The sequence below is a fragment of the Lissotriton helveticus genome, chromosome 10, assembly GCF_964261635.1.
Source record: "Lissotriton helveticus chromosome 10, aLisHel1.1, whole genome shotgun sequence".
NCBI lineage: Eukaryota > Metazoa > Chordata > Amphibia > Caudata > Salamandridae > Lissotriton > Lissotriton helveticus.
This window is the reverse complement of record NC_136071.1, coordinates 22,273,239-22,297,134: the sequence shown is the minus strand read 5'-3', so window position 1 is coordinate 22,297,134 and position 23,896 is coordinate 22,273,239. Positions and strand designations below refer to the sequence as shown.

The 23,896-nt window shown below is 47.8% G+C and overlaps 1 protein-coding gene across 3 annotated transcripts in view; it reads left to right on the top strand.

Moving 5' to 3' along the window:
• ARHGAP4 (Rho GTPase activating protein 4) overlaps positions 1-23,896 on the top strand; it is a 281,778-nt gene that overhangs the window by 124,639 nt on the left and 133,243 nt on the right. For all 3 annotated transcript variants that reach the window (XM_078664589.1, XM_078664588.1, XM_078664590.1), the window contains exons 2-8: positions 1,703-1,898; positions 6,092-6,254; positions 6,746-6,808; positions 9,484-9,660; positions 10,521-10,649; positions 17,717-17,938; positions 19,007-19,108. In XM_078664589.1, coding sequence (XP_078520715.1) covers positions 1,703-1,898; positions 6,092-6,254; positions 6,746-6,808; positions 9,484-9,660; positions 10,521-10,649; positions 17,717-17,938; positions 19,007-19,108 — 1,052 coding nt within the window. The remainder of the gene's footprint in view (positions 1-1,702; positions 1,899-6,091; positions 6,255-6,745; positions 6,809-9,483; positions 9,661-10,520; positions 10,650-17,716; positions 17,939-19,006; positions 19,109-23,896) is intronic.

The following is a 23,896-nucleotide window of genomic DNA, read 5'->3' as shown; positions in this document are numbered from 1 at the left end:
CTAATCATAAATACAAATACATACAAATATTCATACATAGATGGACTTTGGACCAACCCTCTTCATCCATTAGTCTGCTTAAATGTCATTCACATCCACCACAGCACTCCGCATGGGGCCGTGGGTCCGCCCACTGCAGCCATTGGTTGTCTTGCACTGTGAGTGACAGCTGTTGTACACATTGGCCTAAAAAGAAGTGCACTGTAGTGGCAGGGCTGGGGGCCAATGCTTTCCTTTGCCTACGCTTATTTCTTTCCATTCTTTATCCTTTATTTTTTTTTTGTTTTGTCCTCATTGCGTGTTTAAACTAGGTCTTCAGGTTACAGTAATTCAAAGCCAGTAGTACCTTTTGCTGCTGTGTTGTCCCCGTTCTGTGTGTGATGGTAGTATTCACTGCTGTGTTGTACAGGTTCTGTGTGTGAGGGAAGCGGTCACTGTTGCTAAGATGCATCAGTTCGGTCTGTGAGCGAAGAGCCCTCTCTTTGTGTTTGATGGTCAGTGGTCATTCAGGGATGACTATCTTTTTTCACTGTGATGATGTAAGTTTAACTGCTCGAAACGCTCACCTTATGGAGTTTCCTCTGCTCCTTTTCCAAATAATCTTTCTTTCCCAGGGTGCTAAATATTCACTTTTAATTTGTTTTATATATGCAATGTTTAAATTTTTTTTTTTTTAATCTTTTTATTAACAAAACAACAAAGAAAGACATCAGGTGACATTAGCAGCTCTCATACTTGTCAATGTTATATTTCCTTACGTACAGAATAAGGAATACAAAATATAGATAATGGATCACAGTGACTCATGCGTCTCCACTTCTTCCTGACGTATCGGGGGCGTACAGATATCTCCACGATATCGATTCCAAGCCTCCCATGACTTCCCCACTTATCAGGACAACCCCTGGCCACATAGACCGACCTCTCCCTGAACATGCACCTATCCAAGACTTCCACCCACTTCACAACCCGGGGTGGCTGACTGGCTCCCTACAGCTGAGCAATGTTACGTTTAGCTACCATACATGCCAATGTTACCCATTGTCTCCCATACACACTCAGATCTGTGGGTTCCCAAACGTTTAATATGCACCTGCGGGCCTCCGGCCGTATCTCCACCCCCAGGACGTTTCGCAGCGTATCATGGATCTTCACCCAGTACTATATATGCAATCTTTTTATTTACTTTCTGTCCAGCTAGCTCGCCCTTCCTATCTGTCTTCATTATTTTTTTCTAATGTGAAATAGTATCTTTAATTTCTGATGCCTGGATTTAACGTCTTGATTTTTATTCTTTTTAAATTTTCATTCATCATACTTTTTTTATTTTAATAATTAGTTTTAGCTTTAGTATACGTCCTTCGCCCGACATCTCCTGGGTTTAAGGTTTGTGCTTCATAGATAACGAACAAAAACATGTGCAAAGAATACTGGTGTCCTTTTCACTACAATTATAATGTATGTGTTCGCTCTGATATCATGAAGTACATGAGAAAGCTTTGATACCCTGCCAGGGAAGTAGAATAATGGATAGATGGATAAATGAATGAAGAACGCAGCGCTTGGCGCTGATTGGCCTGGTGGTGGTTGATTGTGTCTCATGCAACACCGCTATATGGCTAAGTTTGCCTGAACGCAGCTGATGTTGATGGCCTCATAACCTACACCCGCCCTGATCTTCTCTCTCCCTTCTGTCCCTCAGAGATCCGTGTCCAGCTGGGCGAGCAGCTCCGGTGCCTGGACGTCCAGGTGGACATTCGCCAGCAGCTCCTGCAGGACTTGTCTGAGTTCCTTCGTCGCAAGGCTGAGATCGAGCTGGAGTACTCGCGCGGCCTGGAGAAGCTGAGCGACCGTTTCTCCTCCAAGATCCGCAACTCCAGGGAGCACCAGAACTTCAGGTGAGAGAATCGGGGCGGAGGCTGGACCCAGAAGGTAGTTGTTGCAGCCGAAGTAGAATCCCCTTCATCACCTCTATGGCTGATGATTTTGCTGCAGATCCTGGTGGAATCCAATGGTCTCATCCTGGCTGACCATTTGCAAGCTCGGTGGCCTTGTGAGTTAAATGGTTTTGGAAGACTTCAGCTGGTGTTTTAGGTTTTGGGGCCTGTTTTGTGACAGATCTCAACAAGGCATCCTGATCTACAAGAGTGGAGTTGAGAGGACCAAGTTGAATTAAAAAGTGATCTTGGGGTCTTTGTAGAGTGGATCGAAGAAGCCAACCGAAGAACTGTCCTGGGGGTGAAGTGAGTGGGGGAATGAAGAGGGAGGTTGAGGGGGGTATAATGTGTGGTGGTGAAGTTGGAGAATTAGATGAGCAAGATATAGCGGACGAGGGGCCATCTACATTGGAGGAAAACCAGTGGGCGTTCGTTCACGCTGCGTAGAGAGCAGAGGGCGATTACCGTAGCGCTGTGAGGAGGGTCGAAAGCTACTGAGAGAACGAGAAGAGTTTTAAGAAGTGAATTGTCAAGGACAGAGGTCATTCAGTAGGTTCAGCCATGGTGCCGTGGACTGCACGGAGCCCGGGTAGGACGGGAGGTACTCGGCACCGAATGATCTTGAGTGAGACCTGACGCTGAGCTATTTTCCTATTTAAGGGAAGTGGGGAGGATGGAAAATTTATGGCAGAGGAGGTGTCATTGGAAGTTGAGTAGGGCATGGTGGTTTCTGGCAGATGAGGAGTCATCAGAAGGGCAGTAGGGAGATAGGGTGATGGTTGGCAGAGGATAAACCATCGCCCATGGTAGGGCAGGAGCCAGGGAGCAGGATGGGGTTGAAGATTACTCCGCTGTTTCATTATTTTGCTTTAAAAGGAGTCTATGATGCACAGGTGAGTTGGATGTCCTGTAGATATGATACGAATGAGTGGTGTAGGAGGCGAGCCATCAGCGGATGAATGTACTTAAAAAAAAATAGAAAAAACCCCACTGATAACTTCTTGCTTCCAAATAATATTTTTATCGAAGAATATAAATGTACTTTGGCCCATCCAGTCCAACGATGTGAGGCTTATCTGGGAGTGATTGAAAAACGCTGTCCTAAGGAACCTTCTGGATAGGCCCTAACTGGGATGTCCCACCTGACCTGGTCCAGTGTAACCCATGACTCTAGTGATCCATGTGGGCAATCTATAGTTCTTCCAGCCAGCTGAATAGATTAGCAAGACCAGCATGTCCCACTACACCTGCTCTGGCTCCTCAGAGTCCTTCTGTTTAAAGTGAACGGAACAGGAGAAGAGAGGAAGGACAGGACTCCTTCCATTTAAAGCGACTCTGGAAGGGTGTCTTGGTTGCCTCTTAACCAACTTCTAATATTCAATAGTCACAATGTGGTCACAAGGGTTGTAGGCCCACTAAGGACCGCTTGGGAATAGGGATAACACTCTCCCTTCTACAAATGGTAAGATTGGCCAAATAAATGTTCCTGCAGGTCTTTTTGGATCAAGAAGACAATCTCTACATTCCCTGGTCTTGGAACCGAGTCCCTCCTGGACTAAACTGCTAGAACCTTGACTTATTGGCAGAGGCCGGCGAGGACTTTGCCTGCTGCAGATGCCCTGTCCGCTTTCAAGGCCCAAGTGCCGAGAGGCCCGATTGGCCTGGTAGCTGTGACGTCCAGGGAGAACGAATGCTGAGACCTTCAGTAGACTCTGCTTGTTCGCCTGCTCGTTCCTCGAGCTGGCTGTCCTCTGGATGAGTGAGCGAGATCTGAAGTCAAATTTTCTTCCTTATTTGCTGGAATCAAAGTCTGCAAAAGCTCTGTTGTGGGTTTCCAGCAAGTGCCGTTAAATTTGCCCTCCAGTTACACCATACTGCCCAAAAATGTAGACCCTTCTCAGCAATTCTTCAGACGATGGGGGTGCAGTCCTCAAGGAATCATGCATCCTTCCCGGCACAGAACAAATGAGTCAAACCTCCACGCCGTGTCCGACCACATGTGCTAAAGTGATCATCAGGAGGCGATGTCCACCAGAAGGAGACCTTTGACCTTCTCCAACCCTTTGCACCACAATGACCCAATCAACATGCTGGATCATAGGGAGCCCTCATTGGAGAAAAACCTTCCTGCTTCATTCTCTAGTGATGACTGAGCTCCATAGCAAAGGCTACACCCTTTTAAACCTCAGTTAATTCTTAACTCTCAACCTAACTTTACCGGTCTTAGTGAATACAACCATATTGACTCTTAGTAATGTTTCTGATCATAAGTCAACATCTGATCACTTAAACTGCTGTTTTAATGGTTGCTTCCATTGAACTGCAATAAAATGCTTAAAACCACTTTGCTCTATTTGGCTGTTATGTCTTTTGAGAATTGTTGTGTGATATGTTTTCCCTTTTTAATAAATGTGATCTGTTTATTGCATAATGTATTGTTTTAGCTGAGTTGCATATATCACTTGTTAACCTCTGTTCTTTCCCACACATTGAGCCTCTCTCCCAAAATAAGCCTTGAGCTCGGCCCATGCTACCAGACGGTGAAACAAGGACACTTTGAAGAGCTCTTTGGTCTGTCCTTTACGCCTGCCTGGCCAAGGAGTTATAGATGCTGTTCCACAGCGTACATGAAGGCTCTCTGCCATCCTCTTCCTTCAGCAAAAGAAGGGGGCCTCTGACACAGTTTTAACTCCAAATATAATTTTTGAGACACTGCCTTTGAAAAGGAGTATTTTTGCTGTGGCGTGTCAGTGTTGCGGACTCAGCCGTGACTGTGTACCACGCATGTCTCTTCCTTCCTGTTTAACTTCTCCGTTGGGGTTGGCCGGTTGTTCCTCTTTCGACCAAAAGTGCAGATAAACCTTCTCTTTCAGCCCTCTAGCTCCACAGGAGGGTTTTCCATCTCACACAGGCCTGTCCCTAAACAGTACTTAAATGCTCACCTAAGTAGAGTACACAATGCCCAAAACACACCTGAGGAGTTATGGGGAAACCCAGGTTCTCCGTTGGTGCACCCAACAAGGTTAGGCCGGGATGGAGTCGTTAACGCCCTCTGTTCTGGCCACGCCTCAGAAATTTACAGCTAACCATGGGGTGTAACTTCCTTCTCTGCTCTTGACCTCTGTGTCCTGCGCTGGGGTGGGGGAGTGGGTGTGGGGAGGGGGGTCAGGAAGGAGTACGACCAACTCAACCCATCTCATAAAATAACTCGCTACAGAAATACAGCAAGCACCCCACCTGAACAACAGTCGAAAGCAAACCACGGACTGATCCCCCTGCTTCGGGCATTCAAGAGTGGAGGCCCTTACTTATTAAGGATGTCTGGACTTGCACATTTCCACACTGACCCTGAAGCAGTTGTTGTGCTGTCGGGATCGGATCTCACGATGCCGCCCTGAGTCCCAGATCCCAGGGTCCGGCGGCTACCATGCATTGAGTTGTAACGGTCCATGCCTATCCGCAGTTGGTCTCCTCAGCCCATGATAACTTTACCAGCACTTATCCTGGCTAGTATAAGAACTGCTTTTTTTGATAATGGAGCACATGGTCAAGATCCGCATGTGACGCTCCTAATTCTGGTTTCAACGGACTCTGACTGGAGCAGCGTGCCCCCTGTTTGCTTGTTAGCACTTTGGACGATCAAACTGACTAGCATTACTACGAGTCTACAAGGAGACTATTGCATCCCAGAGAGAGTCAAGATACAAGGTTTCAAAGAATATTTAGTCATCGAATCCAGAACATCATGAGACACGTACATTCTATTGTTCATTATTTATTTCTTGACTTTACTTTAAAATAGGAAGAGGCAGACAACCAACACGTTTCATCCCAAAACATAGTCTTCTTCAGGGCAAAATTAGGGTATTATCGGCCTGATATTGCCAGGTTCCCGGTGTATGAGAACACTTCTGAACAATCAATTACGCAAGTCTTGACGTATGTTTCAAGTGCCCATCGGACGTGTTTTTCAGCGAAAAAACTTTTGACGGTTTTGTGTGTTACAAACACATGACCTCGAATCTTGGGTCAGTCAGAGAGAGAACAAGGATGGTGGGTAGAGAGTCAGCAGACTTTATTCGTGAGGTGAGTGTCTAAAGAGAAGGCAGCAGGGACATTCTCACCCTCCCTTCTGTCTCTCCTTCCCTCCCCAGGAAGGACCAGAACCTGTTGTCTCCAGTGAACTGCTGGTATATGATCTTGAACCAGACCCGGCAGGAGAGCCGGGACCATGGGGCCCTGAGTGAGGTCTACACTGGCTTCCTCACCCAACGACTGACGCACATCGGCGAGGACGTGGCGCGCCTGTCCAAGAAGGTAAGCTGTGCCTACACCTGTACTCTTCAGACTTTAATTCACTGACTATTGCAGAACTGGTGAATGTGTGCTGGTGCACTTAGGCCTCCTGAACTTCCAAAAAGTAGGTAAAACCTTCTCTTAAATTAATGTTGTTCCCCTTGGAAGCACCTATTCTTCTTTTCTTTTGCAAGGGAAGTCTTGTTTTTCATTATCCCCTGCACAGCAACTTTTTTCAGTGTTCCTTGCAGAGGGGGCCTTAGTTTGTCCTTGCTCCCATGCCTGTCCCTGTCCCCCCATGTTTTCCTGCAGGACTGCTCCTCCTGTTTTCCCTTGTTCTTCTGGAGAATCTCTCTTCTTGTTTTTTTTTTTTTTGCATGACTCTCGTTTTCAAATCCCCTTGTCCCCCTGCCGAGGGCCTGCTCTTCTTGGCTTTTGTTCCCATGTGGGGCTCCTCTTTCTGCTTCTCTCTGTTCCCCAGAGCTTATTTAATTGCTTTCTTTCTCCTGCAGAGTAAAGACGTCGGACTGCAGATGCAAGAGGAGCTGCTAAAGACCATCTCGGAGGTCCAGGCTGTGAGTACCACAGAACTCTGCTTTTTGGACAGTCCCCCTCTCCCTTTCCCCCCTCTTTTAGACCATCATTGTGAGAATTGTAATTCTCCCTCCTACTCTCGGAAATCATATCAATTGTACAGGGGTGTGGAATTTTATAGAATATCTACTTGTCCAAGGGACAAAAAGCTTCAGAAATCTACTTGTCCTGTTAAAAAAAAAGTCATGTGTTCCTATTTTTGCCTTGCGGTGAGGGGACGCGTGATTTGGTTCTTAGTTAACCCATCTGCTTTCATTAAATGCCAAACTATATTGCTCTATACATTTTGCAGTCTGAATTCAGCAATTGTATTGGTCTGTACCTTGCCGGGAGTTAATTTCCTTTATCTTGGGTGTAGCTATTATAAGAGCCTCAGCAGGTATAAACCTTACTTCGTCTGTTGCAGAAAAGTTGAGAAATTGGTGGAGCAGTGTGTAAATTAGTCTGGTTTTACAAGATTTATAAAATTGTGCAAAAAGAACACCCACAATTTGAACTATCCTAAAAGTGAGTAAGTGAATAGATTTAACAATTTCACAGACTCCCGTAACTTCTCATACCTGTAGCTGATTTTTCAAGCTTGTGTTGGTTTACGTAAACTATTCTCTGGTACATGCTCGACATAGAGCTGAATAAAATCTTTTTTAAATTTTTTTAATGCCGCACATCATTCTAACTAGATCCCCAATTTTTCCATAGCGGTTGTACTCCTGTTCCAATGATTATGGTTTCTGAAAAAGTTATTGAGAAGTAAGGGGCAACGCGACCTCCCTCCAGTAGTTCAGTATCCCCGGCCTTCTTTTATTGCCATTTTTTGTGCTCGGCCAAAATAGTGATTGTGGTAATTTTTGTTATAGCCTGTCAAAATGAAGGTTGCCGCTGAAATAAAGGTCATTTGTTTGTCAAATTCTTTTTGAGACTTTCAGAGTCTCTGATCATCCGTGTTCTTGTCCTCCAGAGTTTAGGTTTGGTTGGAAGGTCCCCAATATCAAGTCAGGAGAAAAATTGTACAATCTCTTATATAGATAATTTGAATAGGATGGTCTTCTGTTTGTGGCGGGCATTGTGGTTTTATTCAGATTTTGTCTATCCTTGAATACCTTTGATGCACAATTTATAAATAGGTTAATTGTTGTCTGGTGGGATTGAAAATTGTGCAGTGTCCGATGCTTTCATAACAAATAGAGGCCTTTGACTGTTTTACTATCGAACACCTGTTCGATCAGCTCAAAGTTCCTCCCTACATTGCAGTCTGTGCTTTCAGAGTGTACAATGTGAAGGTTAGATGCGTTCCTTTAATCTCTTTCCATCAACCCAGAGCAATGCTGTTAAATTTGTTGACATTCATAGTATTTTTACCCCCTTTGAAGATGAGCAAGTAGCTGTCTCTCTTCTTTAGCACAGGCTTAGATAATCATGTGAAGGCTTGGCTTTTTAGACCCAGATAGACATATTTATTGTAACTCGAACGCTAGTGTATGACATTTCATTGATGCAATCAATCTCCATCGATTCTGTGTCCTCAATTTTGGTTTTATGCAATTTTCCACAATCACTTTCCAGGCAGCCACAATACTTAGACTTTTTTCAGTGTGATCAGTTCATGTGGAGCCTTGATTTTGATTTAAATATTTCTTAGTTTGCTTGATTTTAAGGTAGTTTGAGTTCAGCGATGTTTGAATCCTGTTGCTTAATATAGATACCTGATCTGCTCTGGTCTTGACACGGGTTCACCTGCCGGGGGGATACTCCCATATGCACTGCCACCATACTGAGGAGAAGTACGTTAAATTTCCAAGGACATGTTACTGATCATTGACAAAAAATTGCTCGAATTCCCGCCCCCTCATCTCCCCTTCCTACCAATATTAAAGGAAATTAGTCTATATTTGTTTGATCAGATTTAGCTTGGAGATCATCTATTAGATTTGGGTGAAATACCTTGGAGATGGGTTTAATCCTATATCCCATGACTTACCCAAATTCCTTATGATGCCATTGCTTTATCTTTCAGCCCTGATGAAGTCTTGTTTTACATAAACAGACGAAACACGTGTTGGCAAGGAGCTGTATTGATGGCAAGGAGTGAGAACATTATTGACAAAGGCAATGTGAAAAGTGTGAATAGGAAGCCTGGATATCTGAATAAAATACATTAGACATTTTACATATAACTATATTCATTTTGACTCATTGAGTGCTTGGAGAATTTATGAATCTAATAGATTTAGTCTGGAGATGTTCCAGGATAATCGTTAATATTTAGTTTGGAAAAGAACAATGACATTTAAGGCTTGATTTAGATCTCGTGGGTGGGCTAATCCGTTACAACGTCTGCCGAAATATAAATCACATTATATCCTATAGGATTCAGTTTTCGGCAGACAGGATATCCGTCACCGTTGTGATGGAGTAACCTGCCCACCGAGATCTTAATCGGACCCTTAGTCTGGATACGTTGAGAGCAATCTAGACTGGATGTTCCTTGAGATTCCTTCTATTGATGTTCTGTGAGATTCCTTCTATTGATGTTCTGGGAGATTTAGTCCAGAGATGCGTGATAAAAATTAGTCCAGGGATGTGATGCGAGACTTCGTGATGATCATGAGGTTTCCCTTCTCTTCATTTTTTCCCTTTTTCCTCCCCTCTGGCCCAGGCCATGAAGACGTACCAGCAGTACCACAGCGAGAGTCTGTATGCCGAGCACAAGTTGAAGGAGGCTGAGAAGCAGGAGGAGAAACGAACGGGGAAGCCTGTGGACCACACCATCAGCCTCGAGAACCGCGCTCAGAGGCGGAGCTCCCTGAAAAAGGGGGAGAAGTTGGTGGAAAAGGTAAGTGGACCAGGTATCAACGAAGGATTAGAAGTTGTCAAGGCGACGAGGGGTGCTCCGGGCTGACCTTCATGTGGAGGAGCCATTATGGAGAGACTCTGTAGACATTCCGGATAGACTTGGTATTATTTTTGGAGTTCGATTTAACGGGGAGAAAGCCACCTATTGAGTATTGAACAATTTGAAAAGGTGTTGGAATCAACCTATTGGTTATTGATATCATGGAGGGTTAGATCTGAGTGACCAGTGGGAGAATGGGGGAGGGTTTTTGTTGTTGATCGGTTAAGTAATGAGGAAGTAGAAAATATTGATTGGTGTAGTTTCCTGTTGGTGCTTAGACTATGCAAACAAAGGCAGTTGGTGTGGAAAGTAAAATAGACATCTCTTCTTTGTTTGGACTAAGATAGGAAACTGAGCATCTTGTGAAGAGAATTTTGGCAATGAACTATCCTCCGAAAGCAGTGATACCCTGATTGCCTGTGTAATTGCTGTCAAAGGATTCTCAACCCCAGGTTTTACCATCTTCCTCCAAAACTGCAGTTTTCAGTGGTGGACTACCCAAGTGACATTTGCTTTCCTGCTGCTTTTCAGAGGCTACACTACTGCCCTTTTCTCACCTTGACCCCTAGAGGCTCTCACCATTGGTTCTTGGTTAGTGCTGGGTTTTGTGAATGGTATTTTTTTAAACTTGTTTATATAAGTGACTCACAAGTTATCTGGTAGTCCTGGTGCTATCAGGTTAATCCCCTACCTTGTTTTTTGACTCTCCCACTTCCTTGACCTCTTGCATCTCTTGATTCTGCCTCTTTTGCACCGTGTGGCCTCCCTCATGTCATGAGTGTTCTCCCTCTTCCTGGCAGAGGCAGACCAAGTACCTGGAGAACAAGATGAAATGCACAAAGGCGCGGAACGACTACCTCCTGAACCTGAACGCCGTCAACGCCACCATGAACAATTACTACATCCATGACGTGGCCGACCTCATCGACGTGAGTACAGGAGGTACAGGACCCCTTGGTAGGAAAGTAGCGAGAGAAAAGACGAGGGAGACAAAGAGGTGGGGAAACTCGTCAAACTCCCTTGAGGGGAAACCGGTGTGAAGGTAAACATGGCACCGGGGGGGGGGACTCTCCTATAAACTCCATAGGAATTAATGTTAAAATAAATTAAAATATTCAAAATAGATAAAAACATATATTAAATATAAATTAAATTAGCCAATATATAAAATATATACATGTTTATTATTTAAGTATAAAACATTTTAATAAACTTTTCTGACATTTTAGAAACAATATCTTTTATTAAAAAAGAATATTAATTTTAATGAATTATATACATCATTTTGAATAATTATTAACGCATAATTAAAACAAATCTTTAGGTAGGAATTTATATTTTAATTTAAACTTCAGAATTTTTATTTTTATTTTGTGTATTTCCACTGATTAAAGTTTGATTCAAATTCATTTAATAGTGCTGTTGCTTGCATTTATTTTGTTCTACATTTAGAGTAAATATATGCAATCAATTTAAATTAGTATTTAACATAAAAGTAGTTTTAATATTCATTTTCAAAATAAATACATTTTGTTTCCCTATACTTTGCCATGTGCAGATCTCCGTCCCGACTGCGGAGTCTCCCTGTGGTGGTACGGTATAGAGAAAATAGTCACGTTGAACGTTAGATTTTAGCAAGATGGAGGAATCAACAATTAAGGCAACATTACTGGCTGCGAAAATGCGAAAAATGGCTTGTGATCGAGCCGCCTCTTTTGGCTGAGAGACCACCCCTCAAACATGTGTACGGTCTGGCTGCTTCCGTGGGCTCCAGGCAGGAAGTTCAGACTAGATCTAAAGTAAAAAGGAAATAATTTGTTTGTGAGAGCATTGTTTTTTTAATGATTTTGGTATTCAAACTCCAAATGTTGTCATAGCCAAAATCCTTTTCTTTCACAAGGCCTCACTTCTCAAGGGGGCTGGAGGCAAAGCTCTGGGGTCTACTGCATTGATGACTCTGTTGAGGGGTAGATGGAATATCAACAGGGAGGGAATCAGTAGGTAAGGAGGGGAGGAGGAAGGAAGTAATTTTTATAAAGCGTGCAATACCTGAGGGGGTTTTAGTGCTAAACGGACCAGGGCGGCCATCAGCCTAAGGGGATGTCTTGAGTATCGCTGCCTGTGTATGAAGCTGGAAAGTGAATAACATTTCAGTAACTTTTAGCAGGAGCGCAGAGCCAATAGTGATCTTTAAAAAAAAACAAATTTGCGATCAAAGCTGTAGTTGAGGGATCAGTTTGTGATTTTCACAATGGAAGCCGTAAGTTCTCAAAGGAATTTTGGCGTTCTGCAGTAACGAGCCGACACGGTACAAGTTGTCTCGCGTGAGGGTGTGGAGCGCTAGGCTACAGAGGGTTACCCTGCATTGCCACAGACATTATTTTCTCATTCGGGGTCTCCTCTGAAGAGGCAGAGAGGATCACAGAGGTCCTTGTCATGATCTTCTTGAACCCCACAATCCTTCAGGGCCTTTCCAGATGCAACATACGTATATATTTTGTATTGTTATCCACTGATAGGCTCTACCTGAAGCTTTACAAATTATTAAAAGTAGGAATCAGTCTTATAGTGTGTTGTGTGACCTGAGGTTTGGTTGCCCTCTCCAAGTTGGTTGTCCGTCATACTCCTTGGGGACAGAAATGCTCAAATATGAGTCTGGCTATTTAATTTGGAATATTTTGGTTTTGAGCTGTGTAGTTGTGTCTGGGGGGGGAGTGGTTATATATCCAATAAATGTATGGCTGGTTACATGCAGGGATTTTATGTTTTAGAAATGGAGTGAGGAGAAGCAGAATCTTCCTAGTGCGCCCACATTGTATAAAGATAGAAAGTCAGAGAGGCCAGTGGAGGAGCGTTTGGTGTCTCATGCAGTGAAGAAAGTTCAGAGTGTTCTGGGAATTGCTAGAGACAAGAGGGGAAGAGAATCGTGAAGAAAAGACGATGAAGGATTTTTGAGAAAGGGAGATGAGCGGTGGTTTGCAGCAAGCGACTATGGGAGAAGAGAGAGTACCAGAGTGGAGGACATGGGTGGTAATGCTGAGGCATCAGTGGTAGTTTGTAGTGATTGAGTAAGAGAAGCGTGAGGACCACCGTGGATTTGTAGGCAGGGGGAACACTGCTGTGGAAAGAGAGAGGTTTAAAAGGGATCAAGGGTGGTGAAAAAAGGAGCTTCATGGGTACAGCTAAAGGAGGCCATCCGGTGGAGATGGGGCGGACACCGAAGGACTGGAATAGTTTAATTTATCTCTGTGAAGAAGAAAGTGGCAGAACAGAACGTCTTCGAAGAAGAGGAAGCAGCCATGGGGCGAGGGGAAAAGAAACAACCGTGGTCAGTATTTCAGATCATTCTATGATGAAGTTAGAAGCCGTTGGTGAGGAAGGAAGAAGGGTGTACGTGATGAGTAAGTTGTGGTTAAGAAGTAGATACAATGAGGCAAAGATGAGTAAGAATGAATGAGTGCAAAGAAACCAGCTTTCTAAGAATGTCCAGGGGTGAAGTGGAAATAGAGGAGCGGTATGGAAAGTTCTCAGACATCACCTCAGTTGAGGCCGCTTCCCATGGTATACCTGACCAAACAAGCTTCTTCTGGAAAATTCTGCTCAAGTAAAAAAGTTATCATAATAAAAAAATAATTGTCCCACAAGATTTTCTTTTATAGTTTAACCTGGAGCCTTCTGCCCCCCAAGTTCTAAAAAAGGACACTAAATTGACTTTGGCAGATATAGGTCATTGATACCCTTTCTAACACCACAGGGAACAGTTAAACTGTTAGTTTGTAAAATGCTGAAAGCGGGGTGTACTTTATCAAAAATGGGGTAATTTAATGTTCCTATGCAGCAGAACTATTGTTACAACTGAGTAACTTGTTCTTTTGGCACAGGTGTTCACCGTGACCTCTCTCTCTCAAACCACCAGCCTTTCTTTGAGATGCTTTTTTTGCAAACATTGCCCTTATAGTACATCTTGCTGAACAACCAGGTATTCTGTGTATTTCTCCAGAGCAGCTCTTCCTACGTGGGCTGTATCGAGATGTGTCTGCTGTCGCACCGACTGTCAGCGGGCTCATGAGCTCTGGTTCGTGGGACTATGCATGGATACTCCTAACCCTGGGGCAGGTGCCATCTTTGTTCGGGGGAGAGGGTTGGAGATGCCTCTTGGTATCTTGTTCAGAAGCTCCACTCTGGGTGCTGACCCATCGTCCTCGCCTCTGCTGAGAGTGAAAGATTTGCTCTGAAACCGCAGGGCTCGCTTCCTGGCAGAGGACAGGAAGCCCGGGGGGAAGTGGGCACAAGATTAAGACTGGGTGAGAAACATTGCACATCCACTCGCTGTTGCAGTAACATACCCTGGAAGTCTTAAAAAAGCTCAGAGGTCTAGAGTGAACCTGCACAGAAATGCATGCAAATGTCCTACATAAGTGGCTAAAAAACAATGTTGTCTAGCTGATGGACTGACCTTGAGGCGCTGGAGGAAAGACCCACTGTGCAGGGGGGCAGGGGGGCAGCCTCATGCCACCCAGCCTGAAAAGTGTAACTTCAGTCCTTTGACCTTGTGGTTATGAAGGAGAATTCCCCTCATAACTAAATGGAGTGGCTTAAACTCGTTTGGCTATCTCGCGCGCTCGGTGCATGATGGGTTAGGTATTAAAATATTTTTCAGGCTGCTCTTAGCTCTCATCCGTCCCCTGGAGAGGGTGATATTAAGGGTATGGAGGAGCTACTTCTGTGCTTCTCAAAAACCTGCTTGCATCATGAGTTCCTGGGCTCATGGAAAGGGTTCCTTGTCTACCGTACAACAACAGCTTGTCATGTCCAAGGCCAGCTCTTCTGTGGCCTCCAATGTGGGGTCCTCTTCTGTCGTACGTCAACAGCTCGCTGTGTCCAATCCCAGCTCCTCTCTGGCCTCCGGTGAGGGGTCCTCTTCTGTCGTACGTCAACAGCTCGCTGTGTACAATCCCAGCTCCTCTGTAGCCCCAGTGAGGGGTCCTCGTCAACCTTACGTCAACAGCTCGCTGTGTCCAATCCCATCTCCTCTGTGGCCTCCAGTGATGGGTCCTCTTCTGTTGTACGTCAACAGCTCGCTGTGTCCAATCCTATCTCCTCTGTTGCCTCCAGTGAGGGGTCCTCTTCTACCGTACGTCAACAGCTCGCTGTGTCCAATCCCATCTCCTCTGTTGCCTCCAGTGAGGGGTCCTCTTCTGTCGTACGTCAACAGCTCGCTGTGTCCAATCCCATCTCCTCTGTGGCTTCCGGTGAGGGGTCCTCTTCTACCGTATGTCAACAACTCGCTGTGTCCAATCCCAGCTCCACTGTAGCCCCCAGTGAGGGGTCCTCGTCTACCGTACGTCAACAGCTCGCTGTGTCCAATCCCAGCTCCTCTGTGGCCTACTGTGAGGGGTCCTCGTCTACCGTACGTCAACAGCTCGCTCTGTCCAATCCCAGCCCCTCTGTGGCCCCCAGTGAGGGGTCCTCTTCTACCGTACGTCAACAGCTCGCTGTGTCCAATCCCATCTCCTCTGTGGCTTCCGGTGAGGGGTCCTCTTCTACCGTACGTCAACAGCTCGCTGTGTCCAATCCCAGCTCCTCTGTAGCACCAGTGAGGGGTCCTCGTCAACCTTACGTCAACAGCTCGCTGTGTCCAATCCCATCTCCTCTGTGGCCTCCGGTGAGGGGTCCTCTTCTGTTGTACGTCAACAGCTCGCTGTGTCCAATCCCATCTCCTCTGTTGCCTCCAGTGAGGGATCCTCTTCTACCGTACGTCAACAGCTCGCTGTGTCCAATCCCAGCTCCTCTCTGGCCTCTGGTGAGGGGTCCTCTTCTACCATACATCAACAGCTCGCTGTGTCCAATCCCAGCCCCTCTGTGGCCAGATGAGATGGGTCCTCTTCTACCGTACGTCAACAGCTCGCTGTGTCCAATCTCATCTCCTCTGTAGCCCCCGGTGAGGGGTCCTCGTCAACCTTACGTCAACAGCTCGCTGTGTCCAATCCCAGCTCCTCTGTGGCCTACTGTGAGGGGTCCTCTTCTACCGTACGTCAACAGCTCGCTGTGTCCAATCCCATCCCCTCTGTTGCCTCCGGTGAGGGGTCCTCATCTACCGTACGTCAACCGCTCGCTGTGTCCAATCCCAGTTCCTCTGTGGCCTACTGTGAGGGGTCCTCTTCTACCGTACGTCAACAGCTCGCTATGTCCAAGCCCAGCTCCTCTGTTTCATCCAGTGAGGGGTCCTCGTCTACCGTACCTTAACAGCTCGCTGTGTCCAATCCCAGCTCCTCTGTGGCCTACTGTGAGGGGTCCTCTTCTACCGTACGTCAACAGCTCGCTATGTCCAAGCCCAGCTCCTCTGTTTCATCCAGTGAGGGGTCCTCGTCTACTGTACCTTAACAGCTTGCTATGTCCAATCCCATCGCCTCTGTGGCCTCCAGTAATGGGTCGTCTTCTTCCCATACATCAGCAGCTCGCTGTGTCCAATCCCAGCTCCTCTGTGGCCTTCAGTGAGGGGTCCTCTTCTACCGTACGTCAACAGCTCGCTATGTCCAATCCCAGCTCCTCTGTGGCTTCCAGTGAGGGGTCCTCTTCTGTCGTACGTCAACAGCTCGCTTTGTCTAATTAGACGCTCTTCTTCGTCATCAGCGAAGGGTCCTCTGTACTTTAAGTTAGTAGCTTGATGTGCCTAACACTGGCGCCTCTGTGCCGTCAGTGAAGGATCCTCTAAATTGTACGTAAGCAGCTCGCTATACCTAATGCCAAGCTCCTCTGCTGCCAGTATGTTTACTTTTGTCATCACTGTGGTTCTCTCGTTATTTAAGCGCATGTAATTGTATAGTTAGTGGAAGGCGATACTCTTACGGTCAGCGTATGTGTCTCTGTGGTCAGTGATGCCCCTATCCTTCTGTGTGGGCTGGAGGTGTGCTTCTGTTTGGGTTGAGGTGGTTGGCTGAGTGAGTCTGTCTCAGTGATCAGTGGCTGGCCCTTCTCTCATCATATATTCCTGTGATAGGCCATGTCCTTTCTCTTATGATTAGTATGTGGTCCTTGTAGTCAGTAACAGCTAGATTCATCATTGTTAAATCGTCTCGCAAAGGGCCAGATTCTGAGAATCTGCCCCTTTGCGAGTGCAATTTTTGCATTTGGGATTCATCATCCCAAATGCAAAAATCGCTAATTGCGAAATCGCATAATTGCGAGGAATTGCATTTAAGGAATCTCTATTTGAGATTCCTTAAATGCAATTCATTAACCATTTTTTATTTGAGAATTCGCTATTTCTGGCCGCTATTTACCACGAAGTCTGACTTCGGGTAAATAGCGAAAACATAGAAAAATGCACTTTAGTGCATTTTTCTAAGTGGTATGTTACACACACACGTCCTTTGGACATGTGTGTGCCCAACATCAGGCTACATTTCCATTTCAGGGATGCTACAGGTTGTCCTTTGGACACCCCTGGCACCCTTGAAATCGCATCCTTATTTGCGATTAGCAAATTGCTAATCGCAAATAAGGAATAACTCCCCATTCATTCCTATGGGCCTTTGGGCCCATAGGAATGAATGGGGAGTCATTCCTGATTTGCGATTAGCAATTTGCTAATCGCAAATAAGGAAGGTGTAGAAATCGCAATTAAAATTGCAATTTCTACATGAATCCCGTTTTGCAAGTCCTTAATAGTGATTCCTTAATAATCGCTATTAAGGACTCGCAAAACGGGACAATGATGAATCTAGCTGTAAGTGTCTGTGGTCCGTGATGCCATCCATACTTATGGGAGGGCGTGATTAGTTTGTGTCAGGTTGGTTTTGTGTGTTTGTGTGTCTCAGTGATCAGTGACTGGTCAGTGTATGCCTGGGGTCTGTGGTGCCCTCTCTCTTGAGCTCTGTGTTGGGGACCCGTCTTCCGGTCACTGTCAGTATATCTCTATGGCGTGTGACGGGGCGCCCCGTCTCCTATCTCCAGTCAATGACCGACTCTGTCTGCTCTTCTCTCCCCCTTGCAGTGCTGCGACCTTGGCTTCCACCTGTCCCTGGGCAGGACCCTGAAGGCCTACCTGTCCGCCGAGTCACGCGTCCAGTCATCACGTCAGGAGGGTCTACACGCCATCGAACAGGCCATGGAGAGCCTCGACCCCCAGGGAGACAAGCTGAAGATCATGGAGGCCAGCAGTACCGCCTTCTGTCCGCCCACCAAGTTCGAATACCAGCCCCATGAGGGGGATGAGGTGCGTCCGTCGCAGCCGCTGCTACATTAGAGGTGTCTGGGAGTAGTGTGGGGCGTTTGTAAAGCTGGGCAGGGCCGCCCATGGCCTCCACGTTAGGGGTGTCCGTGCATGGGGTGTGGGGAGAAACTTTGAAGTGGACGGGCTGTCCGTGACTTCGTCACAACAGGATCCCTTCATGGGTGTGGGAGGACCTAGAAACGAAGGGTCATAAGATGATTATAACCTTCCAACCCCTAATATAGTTTATGATCTTACCCATCTGCCCCACCAATAAAGGGCTACCTTGGGAGTGGATGAGGAATATTTATCTTTAAAGTTACGCCCCCTATTTAATTGTCTTCATAAGAGCCCCCTGGAGTAAGGTCGAGCCCACCCTGACCTTTAGGAGTCAGGGGGAACCCGATGATGAAGCATGATACTACTAGTGTGGGCGAGTGTTGTAATAGAAAAGGGATATTTTCCTTTGCCCGCTCTTATTAGAGTGGTGCTTAGGTTTGTGCAACACATCGGAGCATGGTAAACAGTGTTTAGCACGCATGCGTAGCAACGCATGCCATAACAACCCGGTTGTTACAATGACTTTGTTGTTATTTCGCATACCATTACAACGCAAGTACAAACAACAACTTGCGTTGGGGGGCAGAAGGAGTTGGATTTCAAATCAAACACCTTCCCTAGTGTCCGCACAGACTGGAGTTGGAATAGTAATTTATATTATTCCAACATCCAGCGCCCCGTAACGCAAGTCGTTGTTCCGACTTGAGTTGTAACGGTATGCGAAATAACAACGGAGTCGTTGTAACAACGGCGTTGTTATGGCATGCGTGGTGAACGCATGTGAAAAAAGATCACATATTCATCGGAGCATACCTCCTCTCTTCTTGACTTCTCCAAGAAGCTGAATCCCTGGCTCTTCGAGTAAGCCCTTCGGTGCCAGCCACACACTGGCTACAAGCACCTCGATACCCTCTAAGGTGACTACTGTGCGATAACAACACGGATAACATAATGTGCAGTTAAGTCGCAGAGTCCCACTTCGCTCCACTCATAGTCTCCTTTTCTCCTCAGGTGTACGAGGTCCGAGTGGAGGCGCTCTTCCGCAATGAAATGATGACTCGCTTCCAGCAGATCCAGTCTCGACTGTCCACCATGAACATCATGACAGAGGAGGTAGGACTCATGGCTGTGCATTACAGGCGGCCCGCAGCATGCCGCCTGTTCGACTTGGCCCTTATGGCGGGTTAACCCCTAACCTTTTTGCTTTTATTTGTGACCCTGTGTTAGTGATTTTTGGGTCTCTGCGCACTTTTCCCTGTGTCCCAGAGTAAAAGTGTGTGCGTGTAGTATGGCTGGCCTGCCCTCCCATAGGAATGCATGGGGAATGTGTGTGTCCATGTTAGTTCCTGATGCGTGGGGAGTGCAGGCTCGAGTTTGGTATGTGTGAACTCGTGAGAGTGAATGCTGCACGATGGTATGTGCGGCTTGTATGTGTCTAGAAGGGAAGTGCCACTTCCAGACATTGATAGGAGTGTGCAGTAAGGGTGCTGGAGCCTGATTGGCTGGAGCTGGCTGGCATGCCAGGCTCCAGGAAGTCTGGATGGGTCTGCCCGGTGGTGAGTGTGAGATTAGCATGAGTGATGGATGGGGAGGGCTGCACCTGGTTCCTGATGGGCTGGGTTTTCCCCCACACAATGCTGGCTCCGCCCCCCTGTGGTGTGTCTAACGACCCTAGCCTCCCCAGTGAATGAAAGGGGTGGTTGGGCCATCAAGGGTGCTCCAAGACCAGCTGCGACTGGTCTCCCCCCACCCTGCACCTCCAAACAAAGGATTTCACAGTATAAGAAGGGGCTGTGTCCCCATGAATGTGTTCTGCTTTTGGATCCTGCCAGAGGGGGCTGTTGCTGCTGCTGGGGCCAGGAGGACCGCCACTTGGACTGTCTCCCTGCCTGGAGACCCAGTGTGCTGGCTCTGGCCCAGCCTTGCCCCCCCCTGCCTGCCTCCAGCCCCTGCTGGAGCTTGTGCTGTGCCTATAGCACTGAGAGCGCTGCTCTCTGCCCTTCAGCGCTCGGGAGCGCTGGAATCCCTTGCCTAGCGCTTGAGAGCGCTTTATTTGGCCCACAGCGCTGTGAGCGCTTGATCTTTTCCCCTGGCGCTTGGGAGCGCCTTTCTCTCGCTGCTAGCGCTTCGAGCGCTGTTATTTTGCTCATCGCGCTGAGAGCGCTGCTCTCTTGTCCGTGGCGCTTGAGAGCGCTTCATTTTGCCCGTTTTGAGGATTTAATTAGAAGCCGGAGCCCACCCGGCATTGCCCCGTGGTTTCACCGCCACAGCCCGGGACCGAGAGAGTGCAGCCGCTGACGTCACCCGGAGAGCCGTGCTGTGATTGGTTACAGCTGCCGGAGGCTCGCCGGGTGACTCGCGCTGTGATTGGCTGCCTGGGCGGACCGGAGAAGCAGGAAGCAGCCTGCCCCATCTCTGCGAGGCTCCCGAGTGAAGGGGAGCCCCGCTCGTGGCCCCAGCAGAGCCGCCGAGGAGCCGTCCCGCCAACAAGAGAACGGGTGAGTGGGGCCCTAGTGAGCGCGAGAAGGGAGGAGGGCATCGGGGCACATTGCCGGTGCCCGCCCCTCCCCCTCCAGTACGCGCGTGTGAGCCCCGAGAGGCTCAGCGCGTCCCAGTTGTAATTGACGAGCCTGAGAGGCTCTTGGGGGCAGTTGTCGTTGTTCTGAGTCCCCCGTGAGGGACTCCACCGTGCCGCAAGAGTTTTACGAGTCCCGAGAGACTCACAGGGCCAAGTCTGCGATTGCTGAGCCTGCGAGGCTCAGATTCGGCCCCATTGTTCCTAGAGCCCAGAGAGGTTCCCGCCCACAGCAAATTTACGAGCCTGCGAGGCTCTGAGGGTGCCATTTCCTCGTTCTTGAACCCAGAGAGGCTCCAGCCCGCCATTTGCTTGGCGAGCCCTGAGAGGCTCGAGTGCCCATTCCTGTTGGAGAGCCTGAGAGAGGCTCAGGGCGCCCGTTCTTGTTCTAGAGCCCAGAGAGGCTCAGCAGTGCCACAGTGGTGGTTCTTGAGCCCACGAGGCTCCAACGTTGCCCTAACTTACCCTGCACCAGTTGCCCAGCACTTTGTGGGCAACTGCCACATTTAGGCCCCCTGACATTTGGGACACAGGGCGTCCTAGCCCTAGAGAGGCCAGTTGGCCTAGGGACAGTCACAGGTGGTGACTTATGTGAGTTTGGCGCAATTGTTCATTTTCTGCACCTCTGAATGTATTGTTGATGCATCATGTGTTTTCCTTCCTTACACCTCTGAATGAATGTTATGCATTGCATCATGTGTTATGTTCTTACACCCCTACAGGTATTGTGATACTTAGGTGGTTGGTTTTCTCCTAGTGCAGGTGGTGCTAGTGAGATCCTGGTTACCAGTGATTACTGGTTGTGTGCTCTATTTTTAGGTTTCGCTGGAGGGCGGAGCTTAGCTCCGCCTCCAGAGAAATCTCTTGATTTTAGTAAGGACTCTGGAATACGCCCCCCTGTCCCATTGGCTAGCTCCATAAATGGAGGCTAGCCATTGGAACAGAGATCTGTCCGTCAAGGCCGGACCAGATTCGGGGGCGTTCCCGAGATTTTTTCCCAGGGCGGAGTTACGTTTTTTCCCGTTCCCTCCCCTTTCACTGATGCGCTGTCCATTCCCGCCCCCTCCGTGTGCCTTTCCGCCCCCCCTCGCTGTCCTGTGCACGTTTCCCGCCGTCCGTGTCCTCTCCCGCCCCCTCCCGCCGTCCGTGTCCTCTCCCGCCCCCTCCCGCCCTCCGTGTCCACTCCCGCCCCCTCCCGCCCCCTCCCGCCGTCCGTGTACACTCCCGCCCCCTCCCGCCCCCTCCCGCCCCCTCCGTGTCCTCTCCCGCCCCCCCCCCCCCGCTGCTGAATCAGAAAAGCCCATTGGTCACTGCTCGATTGTCCTATTGGCTAATCCGACTCTGCCCCATAGAATTCTACAGCGTACAGCCTCATAACCGAGAGTATGCCGCCTGGCCGCAGGGACTGACATATTATGCGGTGCTCCCTCCTCCAGTTACGGCCTCAGTGACTTCCTTACACCTCTGAATGAATGTTATGCATTGCATCATGTGTTATGTTCTTACACCCCTACAGGTATTGTGATACTTAGGTGGTTGTTTTTCTCCTAGTGCAGATGGTGCTAGTGAGATCCTGGTTACCAGTGATTACTGGTTGTGTGCTCTATTTTTATATTGTGTGCTACAGTGATTTTACATTCTAAAGTGCTATTTCTAAAAGTGTTACTTCTAAAAGTGCATACCCCTGACAGTGGTCCAGGTGGCCCTGTCCTGTACAATATCCCTTGTAAATTCCGCCCGTGCCTGTTGGCACAGTGTAACAATATGTGTGTTTTATCTAATGTATATTTATTATAATACGAAGGCTATTTTTATATAACCTGGTGTGGAGTTTCCTTTGTGGTGGGCCTTGGGAGTTGTTGCTGGGGTGCGTGCGCAAATACTTAACTTACATCGCCTCCAAGTTTAGCCTTGCTGCTCGCGCCACGTTACCTAGAGGGTGAGCAGGGGTTATCTTGGCATGTAACTCCCTTGCCCTGACTTGGGAGTGGTGGTCTCTGACTGACTTTGGCGAAAGCCCTGGCCAGCCAGGGATCCCATTTCCAACATTGGCGGCAGCGAGTGGGATAAGGATTTGTGTTTGCGTTGTACCACAGAAGCAGCTGGCCGCACTTCAAAGCTCTACATTTTTAGATAACCGCATTTTGGGGATTATTGTGTTTTTGGTGAAGTTCCATTGTTGCTTCTCCTGAAGAGTGTCATTTTATAATTGTGTTCAGTACATTTGCCCCCCGCCCTGCTTCCAGAGTTTGGTACCTGTGTCGCTTTTGGTCAGGTTGAGAAGTCAGGGGTGGTAGAAACTGCCTTACCGATCCGAGGGGAGGGTGTGTGTGGATGAATGGTGTGTTTTCCTGGACGCATGAGTGAGTTCTCTTTGATAAGGAGATTGTTGAAGTCTTGGAATTGTGTACTCTTACTTCAGATTGCTAGGTCCCTTGTGTTGCACGTGTCTGTGAGCATCCTGTTAAGATGAAATCTCCTTTTAACCTCTGTGGCCTGTTTAAGTACAGTGTGCATGAGTTGGAACGGTTTTGTGAGGAGAGAGACATCCCAGTGAGTGAGTCAGACACCCAGTCTAAACTTAGGGATAACATGATCCTATGGCAGAAGAGTGACTGGGAACGTGAGCACAGTGAGAGAGAGAGGGCGCGGGCCGCACGCCATGAGGGTGGTGAGTCTGAGGGGAGCCCTGAAGAGTCTGAAGTGGAGAGTGAGTTTGACAGTGACTGGGCGCCAGCAGAGAGCGAGTATCCCATAGATAGGGAGTCCCTTACTGGGTCCAGTGTCCGATGCAGCACCCCATCACTTTCCCTGTCCCCAGAGGAGTGGGTGGATAGGAGGGAAGAGAGGGAGCACCAGCTGACTATGGAGAAGCTCAGGTTAGAGCATGCCAGAGAGATGCCGCAGCTGGGTGTGAATGAGCGGATTGCAGAGGCTGAGAGAGCCTTGGCCAGGGAGAAGATAGCCCTAGAGTGTAGGTTATCCCCTGACCGCAGTCATAATTTTCTGGATCCCCCAGGGAGGGTTGAGTCCAGTGGTGGCAGCTATTTAAATGTTAGTGTAGACAGTCCCACTCCCAGTTCCCCGAGTATGGTACCTGTTTCCCCAGAAGAGGAGTTCAGGGTGAAATTCAGGAACCTTAGGAAACCACCTCACCAGGAGTGGGGGTGTTTTGTGGATGACTGTTCTGATGCAGTGGAGGATTGGCTGGCGGCTAACCCGGACGATGAGAGGGACGGAGTAGTGAATATGTTTCTCAAAGAGCAGTTGCTCAGTGTTGTTTGTCCAGAGTTGCGCCAGCACCTGTTGAAGTCTGAGTACTTTAG